General features: G+C 38.5%; 1 protein-coding gene across 1 annotated transcript; it reads left to right on the top strand.

Moving 5' to 3' along the window:
• The first annotated feature begins 212 nt into the window (after positions 1-212).
• wu:fc17b08 (uncharacterized) lies at positions 213-22,231 on the top strand. The gene is made up of 6 exons (XM_057342732.1): positions 213-275; positions 10,730-10,809; positions 11,090-11,222; positions 15,159-15,419; positions 15,501-15,600; positions 16,732-22,231. Exons 4-6 carry the CDS (start codon positions 15,221-15,223, stop codon positions 20,954-20,956), a joined length of 4,524 nt encoding a protein of 1,507 aa, XP_057198715.1. The 5' UTR covers positions 213-275; positions 10,730-10,809; positions 11,090-11,222; positions 15,159-15,220; the 3' UTR covers positions 20,957-22,231.
• The last annotated feature ends 220 nt before the right edge of the window (positions 22,232-22,451 follow it).

Raw genomic sequence — 22,451 nt, forward strand, 5'->3', positions numbered from 1 at the left:
ATACACTAAGTACATTTTAAAGTATCTGATACATGCTTTTTAAAACCAGTTTTTAAAAGATTTTTGATGTTCTCATCTTGCTAACCTTTTTTGTCACTGACCCTTATAGGATAAAAGTGTGGGTGTAATCTTTCAGTCTGTGTAATAGGATGCCTGTTTTGTACCTTAAGTTTCAAACATATGATAATTTCTGATCTTCTCTTGAATAGGTCTTGATTGTATCACAGAAGTTTTTCTTGGGACACAAGTTCTAGAGGATCTCGGGCTTTTAAAAGGTATGTTTACCTGAGGCAATTGGCTTAGTTTCTCTTAGCTTAATCATAATATTCCTGTCCTATTGATTGCAAACTTTGTAACTAAGCATAAAGCATCATACTTGCGTGTATTGCTATCATCTTATGTCTCAGTTTTCTTACATCCTATTTTTGTTGACTGTGAGCTCTTTAGAAAAGTGTGAGACGTGAGTGTTGCAACTAACTAATGATGTATGATGGTAACTGCATTTTAAAATTAAAATGGTGTCTCGGCCACAGTGTGATGACCCTCCCAGAATGTTGTTACTGAGTGTGCATATGGTGGTCACTTAATGAAAGTCATTTTGCCATTTGTGGTCATGTGATCCGACACGTTTCAAACGGAGTTTATTGTGTTGCGCCTGGGCTTAAGACCTGTTTATTCTCCACAATATGAAAATCACCCTGTGCTCTCGGAAAAGCTCTGTTGCATGGAATCCACAATACCTTTGAATGTGTCCTGTAGTATCTGACACAAAGACATTCGCTGCAGAACCTTTTAAGTAGGTATGCACCAAATGTTTTGCAACCAAAATTATTCAGCCTAAAATAGGAAAAAAAGCTTTTAATTGAACGAAATAATTGAAATAAACAAATACAGTTTCCTGAACAATTATGTTTTTGATGATGCGATCAAGTAGCAACCAGCATACTGTAGATTGAGAAGCGTGCATACTTTATAAATGCAGAAAACGTGTCGTTATATGGAAGCATTGAGTGTTTTTAGAAAGAAAGCGTGGGAGTACATTTTCGAGTGAACAAACAACAATTTTTCATTATTTCACTTCAATATTTTTCTCTGTGACGTTTTTTTTTGCGGTGTTGATAGTATCATGAAAGCAGAGATATTTTTCATAAAGGACCTGACACCTTTCCTGAAGTAGGCTAAAGCCCAAAGTATGCTTCACTTTTCCGCATACGCGAGGGTCAGCGTATAATACGCGGACACCAGTTTCGTCATCAGAATAGTATGCGCACTGCCGGATATTTTAACCATGTTTACTTTGTACACGCAGGTTGTGCAGTTATTAGTTTATCAGACTCAACAAAATCAGACCTTAATAGAATTTAAATTCAATAAATCAAAAATGCTATACCTTTTAAGCATAAAAATTACTCATTTATTTTAATCATAAACGATTACTCTTTTATTTAAATTTTTATTTTAATCAAAAGTCACTGGCTGCAGCTGTAACGCGTCAGAGGGTAACTGGCCCTCCCGGATAAGACTGGCTTCTCCTCAGTTTTTTCTCCATTTATTCATCGTTGGAGTTTTGGTTCCTTGCCACTGTTGCAGTGTTGGCTTGCTCACTGGGAGGCTGTTGATTTTAGATTAGCTTAAGGTTCTGTAAATTACATTAACATTGCATTTATTAGGATGGTTTGTACTGTATACACTAGGGGTGTAACGGTTCTCTGTAAAAAATTGAACCGCACAATTCTCCACCAATGGTTCGGCCCATCTTAAATCTGACAACGCATTTATAATGTGGTTCATTAAAAATTATAATGTGTAAAACAGACAAAGTTCAGCTAATGTATGTTTGTCGATGGATACACATTTAATACCTACAACAAATCAAATAACGTAGACAAATTTCAATAGGATTGACGTATGCTTTAATATGACCAGTCATTTATGCTTTCATCACCGGGTGTTGTGAGCGCGCGAGTGCAGGTGAGACCTGAACTGCACATGTTGCTGTTTAAACTACACTCATTCAAGCCTTGCCAATTTAAACAATTAAGTGCAAGATGATGCAGAAGAAAACTCGCTTGCGCTCTGTGTGAAGATCCGAAGCGCGCATAAGGAAAGTCTCAGACATCGCGCAAATATTGAGTTTGTTTTGAAGTCTTGCGCTTAAACGGACAAATTCACACACGAAGTAGGTCAAGATGCCCCTCTTGTTGAGTATCTTAACAAACATAGTAGGTTATGTCTTAAGTGAACGGATGAAACAAACGACAACAACAACGCATGTGTACAGTATCAGTGTACTGGATCTGTTGCATTCCTCTTAAAGCGACAGCAGCATATTCCTGCTGTCTGTTCAATGTCAAGGAAATCACTCACTGCTTGTGACTCAATAGCTTCTGTAACTTCAATTATGATTAATCTTTATTTAATTTGTACATATGCAATGTTATGTTGCATATTTGATTACTTTAATCCATTTCTACCTTAAAAGGTATATATACAGTATATAAGTATATTATTTATCTGTTGTTTTATTGGTGCTGTTACTTGTTGCTTGATTATTTGTTCTAATTTTTATTTGTCAGTAGTCCCTTTTCCCTGAACATAGCACAAACCGAACCGAAACAGTGACCCTAAAACTATGACAAACCAAACTGTGAGTAATTTGAACCGTTACACCTAGGGCTGTCACGATAAACCGATGATAAATATCATGTGATTTATGCACAGCTTTTGAGTGAAGTACGGGAAAATGCTGCTGCATCTGAAAGCCAGAGGGCGCTCTCGTGCGGAAACTCCAATTACGCACTGCAGAAGAAGACCATAACACAGTCTAGAATCTAGGAAATGCCTATGGACATCTTTTTATCACTGTTATTCAAGCCTCATCATGTATTTTTATGATAATAAAGTATGTTTATTAATGACCATGTTTGATGGGTGTTGCTTTTTCAAATGCACATTATAAGCGACTCAAACTCGCACTGCTTTTAGATCGAGCAGCATTTCCTACTGATCCCAGAGCCGTGCTTCACGGACAAGCTACGCATTAAAAACAAATATTGACACATTGCATATCGCAGCCAGCTTGATTTCAATAGGATTTAGTGGTATCGCGATAAATTATCGTGCAGCCCTAGTTACACCCCTAGTATACACCTAATTTTACTGTGTGTGTGTTTTTCCTGTAAAGCTGCTTTGAAACAATGCAACATTATAAAAATGAATATGGAATTAGATTTATCCACAAGGTGGCAACAGAGTCTTTGTCATTAGTAACACGTGAGCCCAGCTTAACTGTTCTTTACGGGCCCTTGTAGGCCAGCAGAGGTATTGCAGTGTGTCACAATGCACATGCGTCGAACGGCTGTGTATGCGTACGAGTAAAGTGAAGGATACTTTGCAAGGCTGTGCGTTTAACTGTGTGTAAAAATTAACTACACTTGTGGCATGAGTAGGCTGCTGTGTACAATGATTATTTGTTGTGGGTTCATGCACCCATTTCAACGCACTTACATGTTTTCATCAGTTATTGCATATTGGCCTAATATATTTTTATTTTGCTAATTGACTTGTTTTAAAGGTATAGTTGACCCAAAAATGAAAATTCTGTCATCATTTACTCACCCTCATGTCATTTCATACCTGTATAAAGATATTTGAAAGAATGTTTGCAATTTTTACTTATGGGACATCATTTACTACCATAGTAGGAAACATTTAAATCGTAGTCAAAGGTGCCCCAGAACTGTTTGTTTTCCTAAATTCTTTAAAATATCTCATTTTTAACCGAACAAAAAACAAATAAAATTCTGCTATGGTAGTGAATGATGTCCCAGAACTTAAAATCGCTAACCTTCTTCCAAATATCTTGTGTTCAACAGAACAAAGAAATTTATACAGGTTTGAAACAACCTGAGAAATTAACAGAAACAACAGAAATTAAATTTTTGGGCGAACTGTCCCTTTAAGTTATATTTTGCTTTGTTGGTATAATGCCTGCTGGAGTTTTAAATTGAAGTTTTGGAGTTTCCTTGAAAAGCAAGAGAAAATATTAAAAAGCACATTTTGAACATTCAATTTATGCAATGGTAAAAAAACTGTGTTTGTAATTCGGACTTCGGCCAATTGTTTATTTATATTCTTTTTTGGCCTCAGCCAAAAATTCATTACAGTGTAGCCCTACTTTTAAGTCCTGCGAGGTGAGGCCTCCATAGTTGGATTTGTTTTGGATTTTATTCCACACAATCCCATAGATTCTCCATCTGTGAATTTGGAGGCCATACCTTGAACTTTGATGTGTTCCACAAAGCAGTGTGGCAGGGTTCATTATGCAAAAGTATTCAGCCCCCTTCATTTTATTAACATTTTATGTTGCTGCCTTATCTTAAACGACGAAACAAAAAACTGATTTGTGACAACTTTGCAAATGTATTAAAAATAAGTGTACTGAAATAAGTACACTGCATAAGTATTCCTACCCTTAACTCAGTAGTTGATTAAAGTCTTTTTGGGTATGATGTGACAAGCTTTACACATCTGCATTTGGCAATTTTCTGCCATTCTTCTCCTCAGATCCTCTCAAACTCTGCAGGTTGGATGGGATCATCGGTAGGAAGACATTTTCAGGTTTATACAGAGATGTTCAGTTGGGTTCAAGCCCAGGCACTAGCTGGGCCACTCTAGGACATTGACAGAGTTGTCCATAAATTGTCTTGCATTGTTTTAGCTTTGTGCTTAGGATCATTGTCCTGTCGGAGAATGAACCTTCTGCCCTGTACAAAGTTCTGAACGTTCTGGACTAGGTTTTCATGATCATTACCTCTGGATTTTGTGCCGTTGAGCTTTTCTTCTACTCTGACAAGTGCCCCAGTCTCTGCGGCTTAAAAACACCCCACATCATGATGCTGTTTCCATCACATTTTACTGTTGGGATGGAATTGTGCAGGTGATGAGCAATGCCTGGTTTTCTCCAGACATGATGCTTGAAACTGAGATTCATCAGACCAGAGAATTTTCTTTCTGACAGTTTGATAGTACTTTGAAGTACTACTTTGCTTATTTTAAGTTTTGATATGATTTCACTAGGGGTGTAACGATACACTCAGCTCACGATTCGGTACATATCTCGATGCTGGGTTCACGATACGATACACATCTCGATATTTTTAACAAAATTCAAAAATAAAACTGAAATTCAAATAACATTTATTTTCAAAATATTAACAATTTCAGTAACTTATTTTGTTGCACATACAACTTAATAATTTTAACATTTTAAGGCTTAACTGAAATTAGAATTAAGATCAGTGTAATTGTGATTTAGTTTTAGTCATAGTCTTTTGACTAAAATGCAATTTAGTTTTAGTCATCCCAATTTATCATAGTTTTAGTCTATTTTTAGTCGACGAAATCTACATTACATTAGTCTACTGAAATCTATCTGGAATAACGGATTTAATTGGTGTAATTAAATGTTCCATACAAAGATTTAACTGTTTCGAAACAATTTACTTTACCTTGGAATTACCTTTGGTAATCATTACCTTGAGTTGAGTAACTACTGGATATGCAATGTTGTAACACAGAGAATATTAGACCATGAACGACATGTAGCAGTTTATTCAGTCTCATTTTGACTCAATTGACTCGTTCGTTCAGTGAAGGGCGTGTTCATTCAGTACATTCAACCAATGAAACGCTTTGACAGATCTCACACTCAAACGCTATTGGCTTGTGTCTCTTTGAAGCTGCGCTGTCTTTGCTCAAGAAAGTAATGAATGAGAAATATCTTTCAAAAAGACATATTACATAAACTGTATTACATTTCTTCAATCATGCAAATCACATACTTGTTTTTAGCATAGCATTCGATCTTTTAATGTACAGTACGACTCACTTCATCACTTCTCTGATCGGAACAGCGCTGGTTTCTTTTGGCTTAACTGTTACTTTATGTTGCATATCACGTTATGCAGCAGCTCACGTTAGCGGATAAATTAACATTAGCATTTAAAAACGTTTGTGCTGCCTTTGTAATGAGTTTCGGGGTGACTCGCCTGCAGTCACGCTTCAAGTTTGCTGTGTTTTAACGGCGATTGTGAAGGAAAATGTGACGCATTGTAAACCACTTGGAGGCACAGATTGTGTCTTGCGCTTCTCTCTCTACCGCATATGGGAGATAAGCACACTTGAAGCGCTGGCGCAGTGTAGGTAGCGTCTTGACCGCTGAACGAATAGAATTAAACATATCGTAAAATATCCCCATCTCTCTACGATGCGCATCGTAACATTTTTGCATCGCGAAATATCATTATACGAAGTATCATTACACCCCTAGTTTTCACTGAGGAAAGGCTCGAGTCTGGCCACTCTGTCATAAATCCATATTGGTAGAGTGTTGCAGTGATGTTTGTCCTAGGGATGCACCGATACCATTTTTTAAAGACCAAGTACGAGTACCAGTATTTTTTTTCTGGTACTCGCCGATACCGATACCATAACCGATGCCTGTATAATGTTATAATGTACAATAATTCTAATAAACCAGTCTTACTGGTATATTTTCTTTTTTTCTTTTGTTTTTAGGTCTACTTAAATTTAAGTACTATTTTTTAATTAAGTTCTATTTTTTATGATAAGTAGCACAGTTTTACTTCCGTTTACTAAAGTAAACAATATTCTCTGTGGTCGGATTATAAAAACATTTAAGGGGGTGAAAATGTGAGTGTATTATAACTTGTTCAAGTTAACCGGACTTTTATTTTGACGGATCGCTGCAAATGGTGCTTGTTTATGTGTTCGTGTCCTCGTGCAGTGAAACGCTGGCACTGAAAGCTCCACAAGCACAATGTGTTCTGTACACACAACCGCACCACTCTTTCACACACGTTAACGCAAAACAAGCAGAATACATATTTAAACAGTATCTGAATATTTCGTTAACTGTTAGCTGTTCAGTGCTAATTTCTTGTTAGGAAATGCCTGGATTCCTCAATTCCGTCCGCGTTTTGTGCATTGAGGAAATCATAGGGCTCTATGTATGTCACGTGAGGTATCCGTCTTTGGTATTGGTGTGTCATTACGAGTACGAGTACATGAGCTTGGTATCGGGCCGCATCCCTAGTTTGTCCTTCTGTAAATTTCTCCCATCTCCATATATGATCATGGGGCTCAACCAGATTGATCATCAGCTTCTTGGTCACCACTCAAACAAAGACCCTTCTCCATTGATGGCTCAGTTTGGACAGGGGGTCAACCGCTCAAGTAAGAGACTTGGTTGTTCCAAACTTCTTTCATTGAGGATTAATGGAGGCTACATGCTTCTGTGAACCTTCAATACAGCAGATTTTGACCTAATGGCTTGGTTTTTGCTATGATATACATTTTTTAACTGTTAGACCTTTTATTGAGAGGTGTGTGCCTTTCCTAATCCTAATCGTTTAATTGAATTTGCCACAGGTTAACTGCACTTGAAGTGTAGAAGCATCAACAAGCAAAGCGAATGCTTCTGAGCTAAGTTTCAAGTGGCCCAGAAAAGGGTATGAATACTTATGCAATGTACAGGGGTTGGACAATGAAACTGAAACACGGTGTTTTAGACCACAATGATGCTGATGGTGGAAAACCTTTTCTGACTCGCTCCTCCAAAACACCCCAAAGTTGCTCAAAAATATTCAGATCTGGTGACTGTGCAGGCCACTTTCATGTTCATCAAACCATTATCATGCTGATATACGGCACCACCTTTAGGGTACAATGTTTAAACCATTGGGGACACATGGTCCTCCAGAATGGTTCGGTAGTCCTTGGCAGTAACGTGTCCATTAGGGCTGTGCGATTTGGGGAAAATATCTAATTGCGATATTTTTGACAGACATTGCGATTGTGATTTGATTTGCGATTTTAACTTTTCTAATTCAAGCTTCAGCTCAATATTGTTGTGTGGAGCACAGTTTGGGTATAGTTACCCTGCTGAAAGAAAACAACAAAAAAAACATTACAGAAATTCTAATTGTTTCCATTAAAACCATTACAAAATTAATTTTTGTAGTGTGTTTTGGGCATTATTCAAATAGGGCATTATTCAATGCGTCTCCCAATTTCCAGATTACATCACACCAATAGAATCCAAATACCAGTGTACACTATTATACAGTTTCCATTAAAACAAATACAACTCCCATTGTAACACTTAAATCCATAACATTTTCTATTGTGTTAGTGAATTATTAAAATAGTTCATAGGTTACATGGGCTGATTTATAATTTAAGTATGTGGGATTTTTTTAAAACACGTAGAAAATGTGCTGAATGTTTAATTTCATGCAAGTGAAATTAGAAAAACAGTTAGATAGAATTTACATTTGTTTGAAACGCAGAGCTAGGCGTGAGTTGACACAGGGTGCGTGCGTGCGTCAAGCCTCGTCCATATTGCCAGATGCCCATGTGGAGCCGGACTCAAGTACTATAAACGTCATTACGAAATGGGCTGTGTGTGCGCGTCAAGTTTAAACGGCTCATCCGCGAGACGCACAACTCGGGGAAGAGTCGCACGAGTATGACACAGGCTGTGTGTGCGGTCTTCTGAATTCGACGGTTCATTAGTATTTATTTGCCTAATATGATCGATCTGACTCTGCAGATGCCATAATAACACACACTCTCTCTCCTGCCTTCTGTTTTTTTTTTCATGTCGGACATTTACGCAGTTTGCTAGGGCAGTGCTGATTAGGCTTAACGGAGGTGCGCTCACTCAGTTGGTTAGCAAGAATGCCACTCGAAGCGGGCTTGGAACAGATGTGTTCCCTATTTTTCACATCGCTTCCACATCGCAGCCTCTTGCGATTAGCAAATCGCAACGTCTCACATCACGATTGCGATTCGATTTCGATTAATCGTTCAGCCCTAGTGTCCATCTAGCACAAGTATTAGGACTAAGGAATGCCATGGTATTGCAGCCCAAACCATCACTGATCCACCCCTATGCTTCACTCTGAGCATGCATTAGTCCGGGTGGTTAGCTTCTTAGCTTCTTCAACTCTCCCGGATGGTGGGAAAGACAGTAAAGGTGAACTCATCAGAGAACAATACATGTTTCAGATTGTCAATAGTCCAAGATTTCCGCTACCGGCACCATTGAAACGACATTTGGCATTGGCACACTTGACCAAAGGTTTGGCTATAGCAGTCCGCCCATGTATTTTGACCCTTTGGAGCTCCAGACGAACAGTTGTGGTGGAAACAGGAGAGTTGAGTTGCACATTTAATTCTGCAGTAAGATGGGCAGCTGTGGTTTTATGTATTTTTGGATACAATCCGGGTTATCACCCGGACATCCCTTTTAGACAGCTTCCTCTTACGTCGACAGTTACTCTTGTTGGATATAGTTCATCCTTCCTGCTTGTATGCTGACATCACCTTGTATACCGTGGCTCTCGATACGCCACAAAGACTTGCTGTCCTAGTCACAGATGTGCCAGTGAGACATGCACCAACAATTTGACCTCTTTTGACTTCTGATGTCTCCCATTGTGTTGTGTGCATTGCAGTATTTTATGAACAGCAGTGCTGGTGCTTTGCTAATTCAACCTTCACACTCTGCTCTTACTGGTGGAATCTGAAATCAGTGAAGATTGGCCACCAGACTGCGCAAATATAGCCATGAAACCCCCATTTCATTGCCCAACCCCTGTACTTCAGTTCAGTTCAGTTTTTTATTTTTAATACATTTGCAAGGTTGTCACACATCTGTTTTTTGTTCTGTCACTATTGTGCATGGAGTGTAGATTAATAAAAAAGTAATGGTTGCTTGGCAATGGCAGACGCCACGAGAGTGCAAGCTCCCGAGTGTTTAAAAAAACTTCTAACATTTTTCAGTGTCTTGGCTCCAGAGTGTGGAGGAAGTGAAGCCAGTGTTTTTAATGACAGAGATCATTTGCAATAAATGTTAGTTCGGAGTTAAAATGGGAGATTCTTCATATTTGTTGTTTATTGAATCCTCGTATTAGTATAGTTTTACTTTGGCTAGACATTTCTTGCACTGCATCTCTTTTATCAAGCTCCTTTTTAACTGATAGATGCCAACATTAGTCTCCAAGAGCAATGAGCACAGAGGTCTTTGAGGTCTGTAGTGGTCATCTGGGGTCTGCAGCAATGGAAACAGAAGATGAAAAACACCCCCTTTTAAAGAACAACCCTCAACATATGTAGTAGTAGAAGGAAAAAGACAATGGCAACCGGCTACATTAAATCAGGGGTGCCCAGACTCGGTCCTGGAAGGCCACAGTCCTGAACAGTTTAGCTGGTGCTTGCCTACCTGCAATATGTCAACGGCACAGCCATTGCAGTTCTGGCAAACCTGTAGAGCCATACTAGTGATACAAGGGTTATTATTAAGAGCCATCTAGTTCGGATGAGTTTTGGAAAATGGAGGGGGGGACGGGGTAACTATGGTTATTTTGTGGTTACCATGTTTTTTTTTTCTTTCGTTTTAACTGTTGTAAAACCATGGTTCATTTTTCTGAGGGTGTTTAACATTTTAATGATAAGCAATAAATAAATAAATAATCCTAAAGTTCATGAAATGAAATGCAAGGATGGTTGTGTAGGCACTGTGTAAAAAATTAAATCACCTTAAATCTGCCTGTAGTTTTTGAAGTAGCAGCATTGGGTTCAGTACATTTTGGTTCCTGCGCGCGCGCACAGTTACATTTTACCTCTTCTTTTGGATCCACAGATTGTAAGCCTGCAAGTGTGTCAAATTGCTCATTTGATGACAGTTGTCATTTCTGCTGCTTAAGACGAGAAAAAGTGAAGGTAGTTTTTATTTTCTTTACTTTCCCCCTTCTCTGATATGTCGAGACACAGTGGAGCAGCATTTGTTTTGCTTCAAGGTGTCTGTTTTCATGCGCTAACACTTATTTAAGTAATCTTTTCAAAGAACTAGTATTTTAAATTGTACGTTTATTTGTCATGGCATTTGAATGCTGTGAAGTACAATTGCTTTTCCTTCACGTACTTTCTAGAAAGGCTACAGAACATAGTGCACACCCACATCTACTTTTATTGTTTTGCTCTTTCTTTTATTCTTGCACAGGACCATGTAGTTGCGCTGAACAAACAAATTGTGGAAAGTGGAGGCAAACCATTACTAGGTAAAGATCCTTCTAATATCTGCAGACTGGAGTGGCAGTCGGAAGAGTTCCTGAATGCTGTGTTGCACAGGAAGGGTGAGTATACTACAGGAGCCACATACAGCAGAAATCTACCTGTCGTTTTCTGTCTAGCACTTATGAGTGAATCGCATCTGTTGTCAAAATGTCTGCTAAATCTGATTGTTGCTAGCAATACAGCCCCTAAGAAGTTCTGTTACAATAAGTCAAGAATTTGTCTCGACTTGACTGTGCGAAAAACAGCTGTAGCTCTGTAATGCCCTCATAAATGGGCATTACATAATGTAGTGATGGAGCATTTACTGCACAGTAAACCATTCGCCGTGAGCCGGTTGAGATGTTAAATGAATTGCCATACATGTTTTGAACAGCAGGCATTGCTGTGTTTACTGCAAACTTGGAAACCGTGAATATGCTGATATTTCTTAAAAAATCCAAGTTAGGAAAAGGGCAGACAAAGTCGTAGTTTTTTTATATTATGGAGACTTTTCTATTATCCTTTTGGTGGCACTTTATAATAACTTTCATTAATAAATCATTAAAACTCAGTTAACATACGCAATATCTCATATTAATCTTGAGTACCTGTAGAGTAGTGTTGCATACTTTATATTGATTCGAAGAGTATTTAGTTTAATCACATTTATGAAAGACAGATACAGCTGTTCGATTATTTCCAAAAACAGGCGAAAACATCACTGGATAGGTTAAATGCAGAGGTCACATTTTGGGTATGGGTCACCATATCTGACAAATAGGTCACTTTCACTCATTAATTATTGTGTATGTTATATTGCAATAATAATAGTTTGTCAATTACACATTAAAGTCACCATAAAATCAAACAGGAAAATTCTAAGTGTTTTACACAATGTTGCAGTAATTATTATAAAGGATTTATCTGTGGACACCATTATTTTTTAAAAAATTAATTTGCACTTGTAATTGTTCATCAAAAAAACTAAGCTCTTCTCCCCTTCTCAACAACAACTCTTCACCACATGACGTCAGCAACAAAAAAAGACCAATGGCCAGGCATTTTTAGCCCTCCCCTCCTGGCCCAACTTAGAACAAACCAATCAAAAGGGAAAGGCAAAATAAAGCCCTGCCTACATTTTTTCTAATTTCAGAAGCCGTTTCACTCGATCATACGTCACTATACAGAAAAGAAGTCAATTGCAACATCCATTTCATGGTGACTTTAAGCAAATGTTAAACAACAAATGTAAAATAAGAGCTTTAGGTAATATGCGAACTAAAGTTTAATGACATTTGTTAGTAGGGCTGTCACGATTATGAAATTTGATTGACGATTAATTGTCTAATAAATCATTGCGATTATGGCGATTAATTGTCTGTTTTAGGGCTTTGGCGATTATGACGATTAATTGTCTGTTTTTGAGCTTTGACATTTAATTCTCATTCATTTTTGATTCAGCGATTGAAACGACCATATTGTTCTGAATACAAGACTTTGTTTTTTTCTTGGAAATACATTGGAAAAAATTGGGTCATCATATATTTAAGGTTTAGGCTTTTACCTGTCAATAATACAACCACCAAATACTTGTAAATGAAGTAAATTGATCAGGTGTGAATTGAAGCCACCATTAAAATTTGATTTCAAATTTTTTCTTACTTGCAAGACTACAGTAAAATTTTACTTGTGTGTTAATGAAATTTTGGTAGACTGGTTTTCACACTGAGATTTGCTTAAATAATATTAAATTGTACTGCAGGTAATTTGTATATGTTTTAGTTTTTTTTTTAAGTGATTGTGTTGTGGTGGTACATTTTACAAGTATTACCATGCTTTAGTAACAATATATACACTAAAATATGCAATATGCAGATACACTACAGCTCCCCCTAGTGTCTTCTATAGAGATGTGCGATAATTGCGTTAATCCGAATCATCGCGATGAGGTCAAACAATCGCGATGAGACGATTATTTAATAATCGTGACAGCCCTATTTGTTAGCATTCAAAGATACATTTATAAATAAACTTCATTCATTGTGTACTCTTTGTATATTTTCTGTTGTAAAGTGCATGATCATATGGGTTAATGACACACGTAAACATTAACTAATGATCCATTAAGCATTAAATAATGTTTGTTAATAATGGATTAATGAAAATGATTATAAGGTGTTACCATTCGTTTTTTATTTGATTTGGTATTTGTTTTAAAATTTTCAGTAAAAAAATAATAAAAGGGCACTTGTTCATTTTTAATTTGTGTCAACTCATTTTGAAGAAAGAATGGTATCATGAGATCAGTATCGTGTATCGCATCGTATCGCATCGTGAGCTGAGTGAATCGTTACATCCCTACTGCACAGAGTCACTGAAAGTGCTGGTTTTATTTTCTTCGTTGTAACTTTCAGTTTGCTGATACACTGAACAAAATTATAAACGCAACACTTTGCCCCCATTTTTCATGAGCTGATCTCAAAGATCTAAGTCTTTTTCTATGTAAACAAAAGGCCTATTTCTCTCAAATATTTTTCACAAATCTGTCTAAATCTGTGTTAGTGAGCACTTCTCCTTGGCCTAGATAATCCATCCACCTCACAGGTGTGGCATATCAAGATGCTGATTAGACAGCATGATTATTGCACAGGTGTGTCTTGGGCTGGCCACAATAAAAGGCCACTCTAAAATGTGCAGTTTTACTGTATTGGGGAGTCTGGGAGACCCGGGGGGTCCGAAAACCAGTCAGTATCTGGTGTGACCACCATTTGCCTCACGCAGTGCAAGACATCTCCTTTGCATAGAGTTGATCAGGTTGTTGATTGTGGCCTGTGGAATGTTGGTCCACTCCTCTTCAATGGCTGGGTTAGGGTTATGGCTCACCCACACGATGCCATACACGCTGTCTGCCATCTGCCCTGTACAGTGAAAACCGGGATTCATCCTTGAAGAGAACACCTCTCCAAAGTGCCATCGAATGTGAGCATTTGCCCACTCAAGTTGGTTACGACGACGAACTGCAGTCAGGTCGAGACCCCGATGAGGACGACGAGCATGCAGATGAGCTTGCCTGACACGGTTTCTGACAGTTTGTGCAGAAATTCTTTGGTTATGCAAACCGATTGTTGTAGTAGCTGTCTGGGAGGCTGGTCTCAGACGATCTTGGAGGTGAAGATGCTGGATGTGGAGGTCCTGGGCTAGTGTGGTTACACCGTGGTCTGCGGTTGTGAGGCCGGTTGGATGTACTGCCAAATTCTCCGAAACGCATTTTGAGATGGCTTATGGTAGAGAAATGAACATTCAATTCACGGGCAACAGCTCTGGTGGACATTCCTGCAGTAGCATGCCAATTGCACGCTCCCTCAAAAATTGCGACATCTGTGGCATTGTGCTGTGTGATAAAACTGCACATTTTAGAGTGGCCTTTTATTATACAACTGTGCAATAATCATGCTGTCTAATCAGCATCTTGATATGCCACACCTGTGAGGTGGATGGATTATCTCGGCAAAGGAGAAGGTGCTCACTAACACAGATTTAGACAGATTTTGTGAACAATATTTGAGAGAAATAGGCCTTTTGTGTACATAGAAAAAGTCTTCGATCTTTGAGTTCAGCTCATGAAAAATGGGGGCAAAAACAAAAGTGTAGTTGTTTAAATACTCTGCATTGTGTTATACTAAGAGTCAAACAATTACACCTCATCCAGAGCATTTTCTTGATTTTCTTGCAGTTGTTGGAGTGTGCAAACACACACTCGTCCACATGCTTTTCTGATCGATTAATTTTCTTTTTTTTGCATTTAGTGTAGACCGACTAATTGCCCGTTGTTGGTATTGCCAAGATACAACATTCAAACAGTGATTTGCATATAAGTAGTTCAGTTGTCCAGATGCTAAAAACAACAAACTAAAAAAAATCTCATATGCTTTTGGTTCATCTGAGCACATGTGGCATGTAGGCTGTTGATGAGGGATGATTGATGATTCTTACCATGTTCATGTCTAATTAAACAGAATACAAACCGAGGATTCCAGATCCGCACATTCCTGTGGTGGCTTGTGAAATTGTGCAGCAAATGATTCATCGTTTGGCTACATGTTATACCCCGAACACAAACTGCTCTCAGGACTCCCTTCAAAACAATGAAGAAAAGGACAAAAGCCTTGTGAAAACTAGCAGTGTCATGTCTGCTGCTGCTGCTCCTCTCATGGCACACCAGGATGCCCCACTGGACCTCTCAGTGAAGAAGGTGAAAGAAGAGAACATTGAGCAAGGTGCGAAACAGGATTATATTATTATGCTAAACAAAACATATCTTTATTTCGTGTTATTAGTGATCATTTGTCTCCCTTTAGATTGTGTTCTTGACCTTTCAACAAAGAATTTCGATAAGGGACATGCATCTCTCAACAATTCTTGTGCCCATGTCAGTCAGGCTGCTCATGTGGTCAAAAGGTAAAGAACAGTCGAGGTCACACAAACCAGGATGTTATGACATTCATACATTGGTCAATATCACTATAAAGTGCCACATAAATTGTGGTGTCCTCATCAGAATCACTGAGCCATCATGAACATAATGCAGAATAATGACATTATGAGGTTTTATTATAAACGGCCAAATATTTACATGCATACTGCAATAAGAAAATTCTTGAAATTATAATTTTTTCCCTCATTTTATACCGTCTTTGATTCAATGTATGTGATTTTGGCATGTCCCACACACTGCTCAGCTAACTTCATTAAGTGTAATAAGTGAATAAATTACATAACATTTAAATCTATTTTGAATATTCTTATTGTCCTCAATAAGTTATATTTTTTTTTTTTCATAATTTATATTCTCTTTTCATGATAATACTAGGCATTTTGCCCTGAAAATGCTGTCCACCCTGTCATTTTGGGGTGAATGTCCCTTTAAGAAATCAAATTATGTACTCCGGTGACATCCCATCCCCCATTTTGCCTTTCCTCAGTGGAGGTTAAAACATCTGCTGCACACACAGTAAATATCTACACTTATATTTCCCAAGTTTCATCATATTGTGTTTGTAGTTGGAAGTTGTCAAGCTTAAGATGTCCACCTGTCATAGTGAAATATTAATTAATATAAACACTTCAGAAATTTGCTAACTGCAGATAAACCGTGTGTTCATTAAATGCTAACTTTAGCCAAAAATGTCCACCCTGTCACCAACAAATATCATATAACTGTTGTAGTATATGATATTCAATATTATAACACATAATATAACTGTAGATGCTATACATGAGAGGATGATATGAACTTTTTTGGCAGTATTGGTGTCAACAGGTGTTTTGATGACGTTTGATTTATTATGTAATTGATTAATTTGTCTATGACTGGGTGGACATCTTTTGTGGTTTGTGTGTACAGTGTCTGCTTGCATTTAAATAATAGAAATATATGTTGGTCAAGCTCCCACATTTTTTAACTAAATAGGAAAATCTCAAATTTTTATTTTGGACATTGTTTCAAAGGCACTTTATAGTTATATTCACCCACATGCATTTTACTATTTTAAAACATGTTTATTCTTTTTTTATCGCATGGTCTTTTAGGGTTTCTGTTGACCCGAATTTTTCCTGTGTACAAGATCTGCAGTCTGCCTCTACGTTGGAAGAGTTCATGTCAAAGCTGTGTTTGCATCACCAGCGCCAAATAGTTGATGCATTGGGCTTCTTACAGAGCGAAGTCAAGACTGTGTATGCTTCCAGACATTCTCAAACACCTGCTTCAACACTTTCTGACAGGCAAGCCACAACCAGCTGCAGTCATGTGCCATTTCAAACGAGATCTGAGATGAGGTGGTCTGAGAGAATGTGCTCCGCAGATGCTGTTAGGACTCAAGAACCCGGTGTTGTCAGGACAAATAAAAAGGACAGTGGACAGACCCTAAATGCTGATGTTTCCAATATTGTGCCTGAAAAGCCTGTGGACCTTTGCAAGATGGTTGTTGACGGTTTGTTTCCCCCCCGTAGAGCAGGCATTGAGGGTAGAAATGGAAATAGTACTTCCACATGTCGAAGTCTTTTCAACATGAAAAAAACATCTGAGCACCTGGAATCAAAACAATTGTCAGACTTGACAAGCTTTCAACAAGCTGGTACTTACAGTGCTGATATACGCTTACCAACATATACATCAGAGTCTGATCGTGCAGACACATGTTCAGAGTCCACGGAGAGGTGCGCCCCCGTGCAAAACAAAGATGCTCTTTTAAAGCCATCCACGGTTCAAAGAACATCTAATGTAGTGTTACCCATATCTCCAAGAACAGCCCGAAAAAGCAGAAAGTGTTCTTCCCTTCGACAAAGGAACGGCTCTACAAATTACATCTTACATGATCCTGATGGACATTGTGACTTGGTGTACGTTAGAAAATCGATTACTGAATGCCAGCCTCAATCTCACAATCGGCTGCATCCACGGCAGAATGCTCGGAAGAGCACAAGAGGGCACAGGTATGTTGAGGAGTACTTGGAGCTGAAAACTGTCCGCACATTAGCTCGAAAATCTGTCAGTGATGCCAGTGGGAATTGTCCGGCTCGTATGCCAGATGTGCATACCTCAGTCACTCCGAAGCAGTCTTTATCCAAGCCTGACAGCGTTCCTTTCATGAACACACCATTTCCAGGGGATTGCATAAAAGATGTTGTTGTTCAGAATTTATCATCAGAGCAGATGGCAGACAATGAAATGCCAGGGGATGTTGCAAAAGTAACAAGTCGAGGTTTGGTTGTTGAAACCAGCCAGACAGGTCAAACTAAAAGTAATGACCGAATTCCCAATGAACTTTCGTGGCAACAGGGGGAGTTAAGAACTCAGCAAAATGTAATGATGGAGGCTGTCCGTTGTGCTCCCAAAACAGTTAAACCACATGTAGAAAAAGACATTGTAGAAGTCAAAGAATCATCGGAGACCATGGAACTCATTGTACAGAAAGATGAGTGTGATTTCCAGATTGATCCAGTGTCAAAAGAAATATGTGGTTTAGAAAATAAATCCATAGAGCCGTCGCTAAGCTTGCTATCGCCCAAGACAACCAAAGATGACTTTACTGATGCGTTCAGTGTAGAACCAAGAAATGTCCTCTCGAAAGTTGATGTAACTCCAGTTCTGATGGATGCAGTGGAAATATTGACACAAAATGCAGTGGATAAGAGTGCCCAACAGCAGGATTCTCACAACATTGAAATGAATCATGAAGTGGTCAATTGTGTTGAAGTACCAGAGAGGAGTCGAGAGGATTCTGGGGTGTCCGGCCTAAAAGAACCTGTAAAATCAAAGGAGAATATGGAGTTGGCTCTACATACTCGAAGAGATTTGCAGGCAAAAATGGTTGTTGGGAAGCATGCATCCACCTCAGACAGGTGCTTGCGTAGTAGAGGCTTAAAAGCTAATGTTAATTTTACAAGAGACTCTGAGTGTGGTGCTGAACCTGTTGACCTGAAGATGACACATGCCAGTGAGACTCTTCTAGCAACGCAGCCTTCTAATCCGATTGAAACAAATGTGCGTTCAGAGGCCGAGCATTCCAACATTCTTGAAGCTGGTGCCAAACACACACACACAACTGTTGAGAATGATGAGCCTCTGATTCCACATCTCCAAAAGAACAGTGAAGACTTGCCAAGTGTTGTGTCACCTGAGGTTGTTCCAGAGATTTTAAGCATCGCCTCCACAGCTAAAAATGAAAAACCACACGAATTGGACAAACCAAATACTGAGAAAATGTCACTTAGAAATCGAAGTCAGAATTTCGAAAATGAACTTTCTGTTAATAGAGATGACGCTTCACCCACGAAGCAGGCTTCACCAAGCTTTAAAAGCATGCTTTTAAGAAGCAGAAGTCATATCGAACGACCCTTAGGTAGCGAATCGAGCAGTCTTATTCCTGCAGGTAACTCCGAGAAGCAGGAGCTTTTGTCTTCCAGAAGTAGCTGCTCTGCTGGTCAACAGCCAACTAAAAGTGATTCGGTTGATTTGTCTTCTATGAGTGTCATGCGCATGCCTTTAAGAAGCAAAAGTAGTGGTGCAGCTACACAGACGAGATGTGCCCCAGTTAAACGTTCCATAAAATGTACCAAATCATCAAGTTTTATCTGTGAAGAACCTGTCAATTCACACACCAGTGCTCCCTGGATAAAGTCCGAGCCCTGTGCATACATGCCCTTAAGAAGTTCAACTGCAGAACAGCTCCCTAACAATAAATCTGCCCTTGAAGATGCATTATTGAGTCCTGGGCGCATGTCATTGAGAAGAGGGAACTTGTCCGTTAGTGGATCAGCCACTCCGCTCAGAAATAAGTGCCCTCAGCGACAACAGAGGGCTTCTGTGTCTTCAGGTGTTGAGCGTAGTCTGTTGTGTTCAAAAATTAAAACTGAGAATACAGAGGTGCATACAAAAGATTCTTTCAGTCTGTCCGATGAGTTGCTCTGCATAGCAGGTCGTCAAGGGACCAAACCTGTGGTTTATAGCCCACCCAGGTTTTTGGAGGTGCTGAGAGGAGAAGAACACCAACAGGTCATTTCGAATTTAAATACAAAGTTTGATAAAATGCACAAAGGTTGGGTTCAAATGGATAAGGAGACTCAACCTGCACCAAAACCGAAAAACAAGGCAGACAGGCTTAAAGAAATCTGGAAAAGCAAACGTAGAATACGCAAATCAAGACCACTAGAACAACAGAAGTTCTCACCTGCGCAAATGCTGTTCATGAAGCCCTTTGACCTGCCCAGTATCTGCAGGTGGTTCTTGCAGTCAACTGAAACCAAATCCCTTGTCATTGTCAAGAAAGTTAACACTAGACTTCCTTCTGAAACGCAGTTGTGTTTTCACACCTCAGCAGCAGGGACGAGGTCCTCTCATGGGATTTTCCCCAGTCTGCAGGCTGAACGGTTAAAAAAGCATTTGAAGAAGTTTGCCATCGCATCACCTGTGAAAAATAACCCCAAAAACCAGAGGCTTATATCAAAAGCTTTAGGTCAGGATATCTCTGTGTTTAGGAGTAAACCTGAACCAAAAACCGCCACACGAATTAGTACGAAGGCACAGAGTCTTGCTGGACTGATGCCAGTACAGGCTCCTGAGAACCTTTGCCCAGTGACGGGCAGTTCAAAAACTCCAGCAAGTGCTAGGATTATCAAAAAATATTCAAACATACGCGAGAAACTTCAGGTTCAGCAAAGCAAGAAACGTGAAGAGCAGAATTTCCGAGTTACCCGTTTGAAAACATCGATTATTACAAAGAAAGCTGCCAAACGAAGATTGGTGACACATAAGGGGTCAAAGTCTGCGACTGTCCAGAGCATCAAGTCCTTGACCAAGAAGGCAAAGAAAACCTCTGCCGCAACAAAACGGACTTTGAAGAAAAACCTGCATCACAAACATGGTACGTCACCAAAGAGGTTGCAGGGCCTCACCAAAGTGACAAAAGTCCACGTTCAACATGCCTCAGCAAATGCCTCGAATAAAAAAGAACTTTGGAGCAATACAAACAAGAGGAGCAAGAAAACTGGAGCTGACAAAGCACATCAAACAAAAGCAAGGGGGGCTAAAGTTGACATAAAGAAGTCTGTGCTTAACAAAGTCTCTGACGGTTTGGAACCACAATCTCTAGATATGGACGTCAAGCCTTTGTCATTAGAAGACCAAGTATTAACTAGGTCTCAAAGAAAGATGGAATCTACACCTTCACAGATTGGATCTCCTAAATCCTCCACAAAGCGAGGCATGGAACAATTAGTCACTCCAAGCAAACGCACACGGACCTCAAAACCATAAAAGATCTGCACAAGCTATTAGATCCATGCAGACACTTGTAGGAATGGTTCTGGAGGGTGGTGATTATTTTCCATAATGCTCTTTTTTTTTTTAAAGACTATTTTTGAAGGTATTTTAATTTATTTTTTTAAGCTTGCCAGTGCATTTTCAGAGCTTTGAATATAATATCAGTTAAGAGAGATTTGTCTTGTTAGCTAGTTACTGTTATTCTTAACAGGGTCAAACTTTTTATTATGCTTTAAAAAATGTTGGATGTTTATAAAAAAAGTCTTATTTGTTTCATGATGAAGCCATTTAATGTAAAAAAACAAACAAATTGAAAAATAAAGGTTCTGATTCCTCTCAATGAGGCAAATGAGACATTTTAAACATGGGTTAGAAGTTACATAATCCCCGATGGACTGTAATGCAGCAACTTCAAATCAAAGATTATCTAAAGAACTGAATCACAGTTCTGTTAAAAAGATAACACTTTTAGCTGGTTAAGTGAACTTTGTAACCTGAAAAATGTGCCTTTTTATATTATCGATTATTTTATTAGGTGTGGTGGCCTCAAACAAAATCTCACTCTTTTTCTTGTTGCACATGAATTAAAAAAAACTTGAGTTATTCTTAAAAATGTGATAGATTGTTTTGTTCTTTTTGTATTAATCGCTTATCCCAGGTGCTCCTTTATTTTATTGTGTTTCTAATTTATTAGCATTATGGTTTTTTCTTTCTGCTCATTTACTCTTTTAGAGGTTTGAAAATTGAATGCAGTAATTGTAAATATTTTACATTTTTTTACATTATACATTACAGGTATACATTTGCCATCAGGAAGGAATAAACAAAACAAAGAAAAGTTTGACAGTGGCAAAGACCGTAATCTATGAATTATGTTCCGAAACATACTAAAACAATTAAGATATTAGCCTAAAGTGGGAAATGATGATTGTCATTTCACAAACGTTTACGGTGCTCAGAGTAATGAACTCGGTTAAGACCTTTGTTTACATGTAACATTACAGTATAAAACAATGTGGGGAAATTATAAACATGATTTAGTTCAAAGTAATGATAACCAGAAGAACTGGAATGTTTTTTTTAAGATTGCGTTTCATTTTTTCCCTTGGCCTTGTTGTTGTACTTCCCTCACCATATACTACACCTCAAAGCTTTTCCCCAGATATTTATGGTCTTTGATTTGTATAAATGGAAAATTGTAACAAATGTAACAACTTGTTTAAGCGTTATGCATTTTCTTGTCAGTTTGATAAAGTGGTTCGAGTGAAAGATTTTACAGTCAAAAGTTCTTTGTTTGTCTTTATTACTGTGGTAAATACATTAGAATGTGGTATTGTGGCTGTACAGGTTATTCATAGAGAAACACCCGGTGTAAGGTAATCATTTCATTTTCCACTGGAAAATTACAGTCTACTGGAATTACGTGCAGAGACATCAGTGTGTTTAGTGTTTGATTCCTGGCAGATTATTCTGACGTTTTTGCAATATT

The sequence above is a fragment of the Triplophysa rosa genome, linkage group LG9 (genome assembly GCF_024868665.1).
Source record: "Triplophysa rosa linkage group LG9, Trosa_1v2, whole genome shotgun sequence".
In the NCBI taxonomy this organism is placed as follows: domain Eukaryota; kingdom Metazoa; phylum Chordata; class Actinopteri; order Cypriniformes; family Nemacheilidae; genus Triplophysa; species Triplophysa rosa.

Coding starts and splice junctions, on each gene's coding strand:
- wu:fc17b08 (XM_057342732.1), top strand. CDS start 15,221: ATGATTCATCGTTTGGCTACATGTTATACCCCGAACACAAACTGCTCT. Junction 15,420..15,500: donor AGAAGAGAACATTGAGCAAG/GTGCGAAACAGG, acceptor GTCTCCCTTTAG/ATTGTGTTCTTGACCTTTCA. Junction 15,601..16,731: donor GCTGCTCATGTGGTCAAAAG/GTAAAGAACAGT, acceptor ATGGTCTTTTAG/GGTTTCTGTTGACCCGAATT.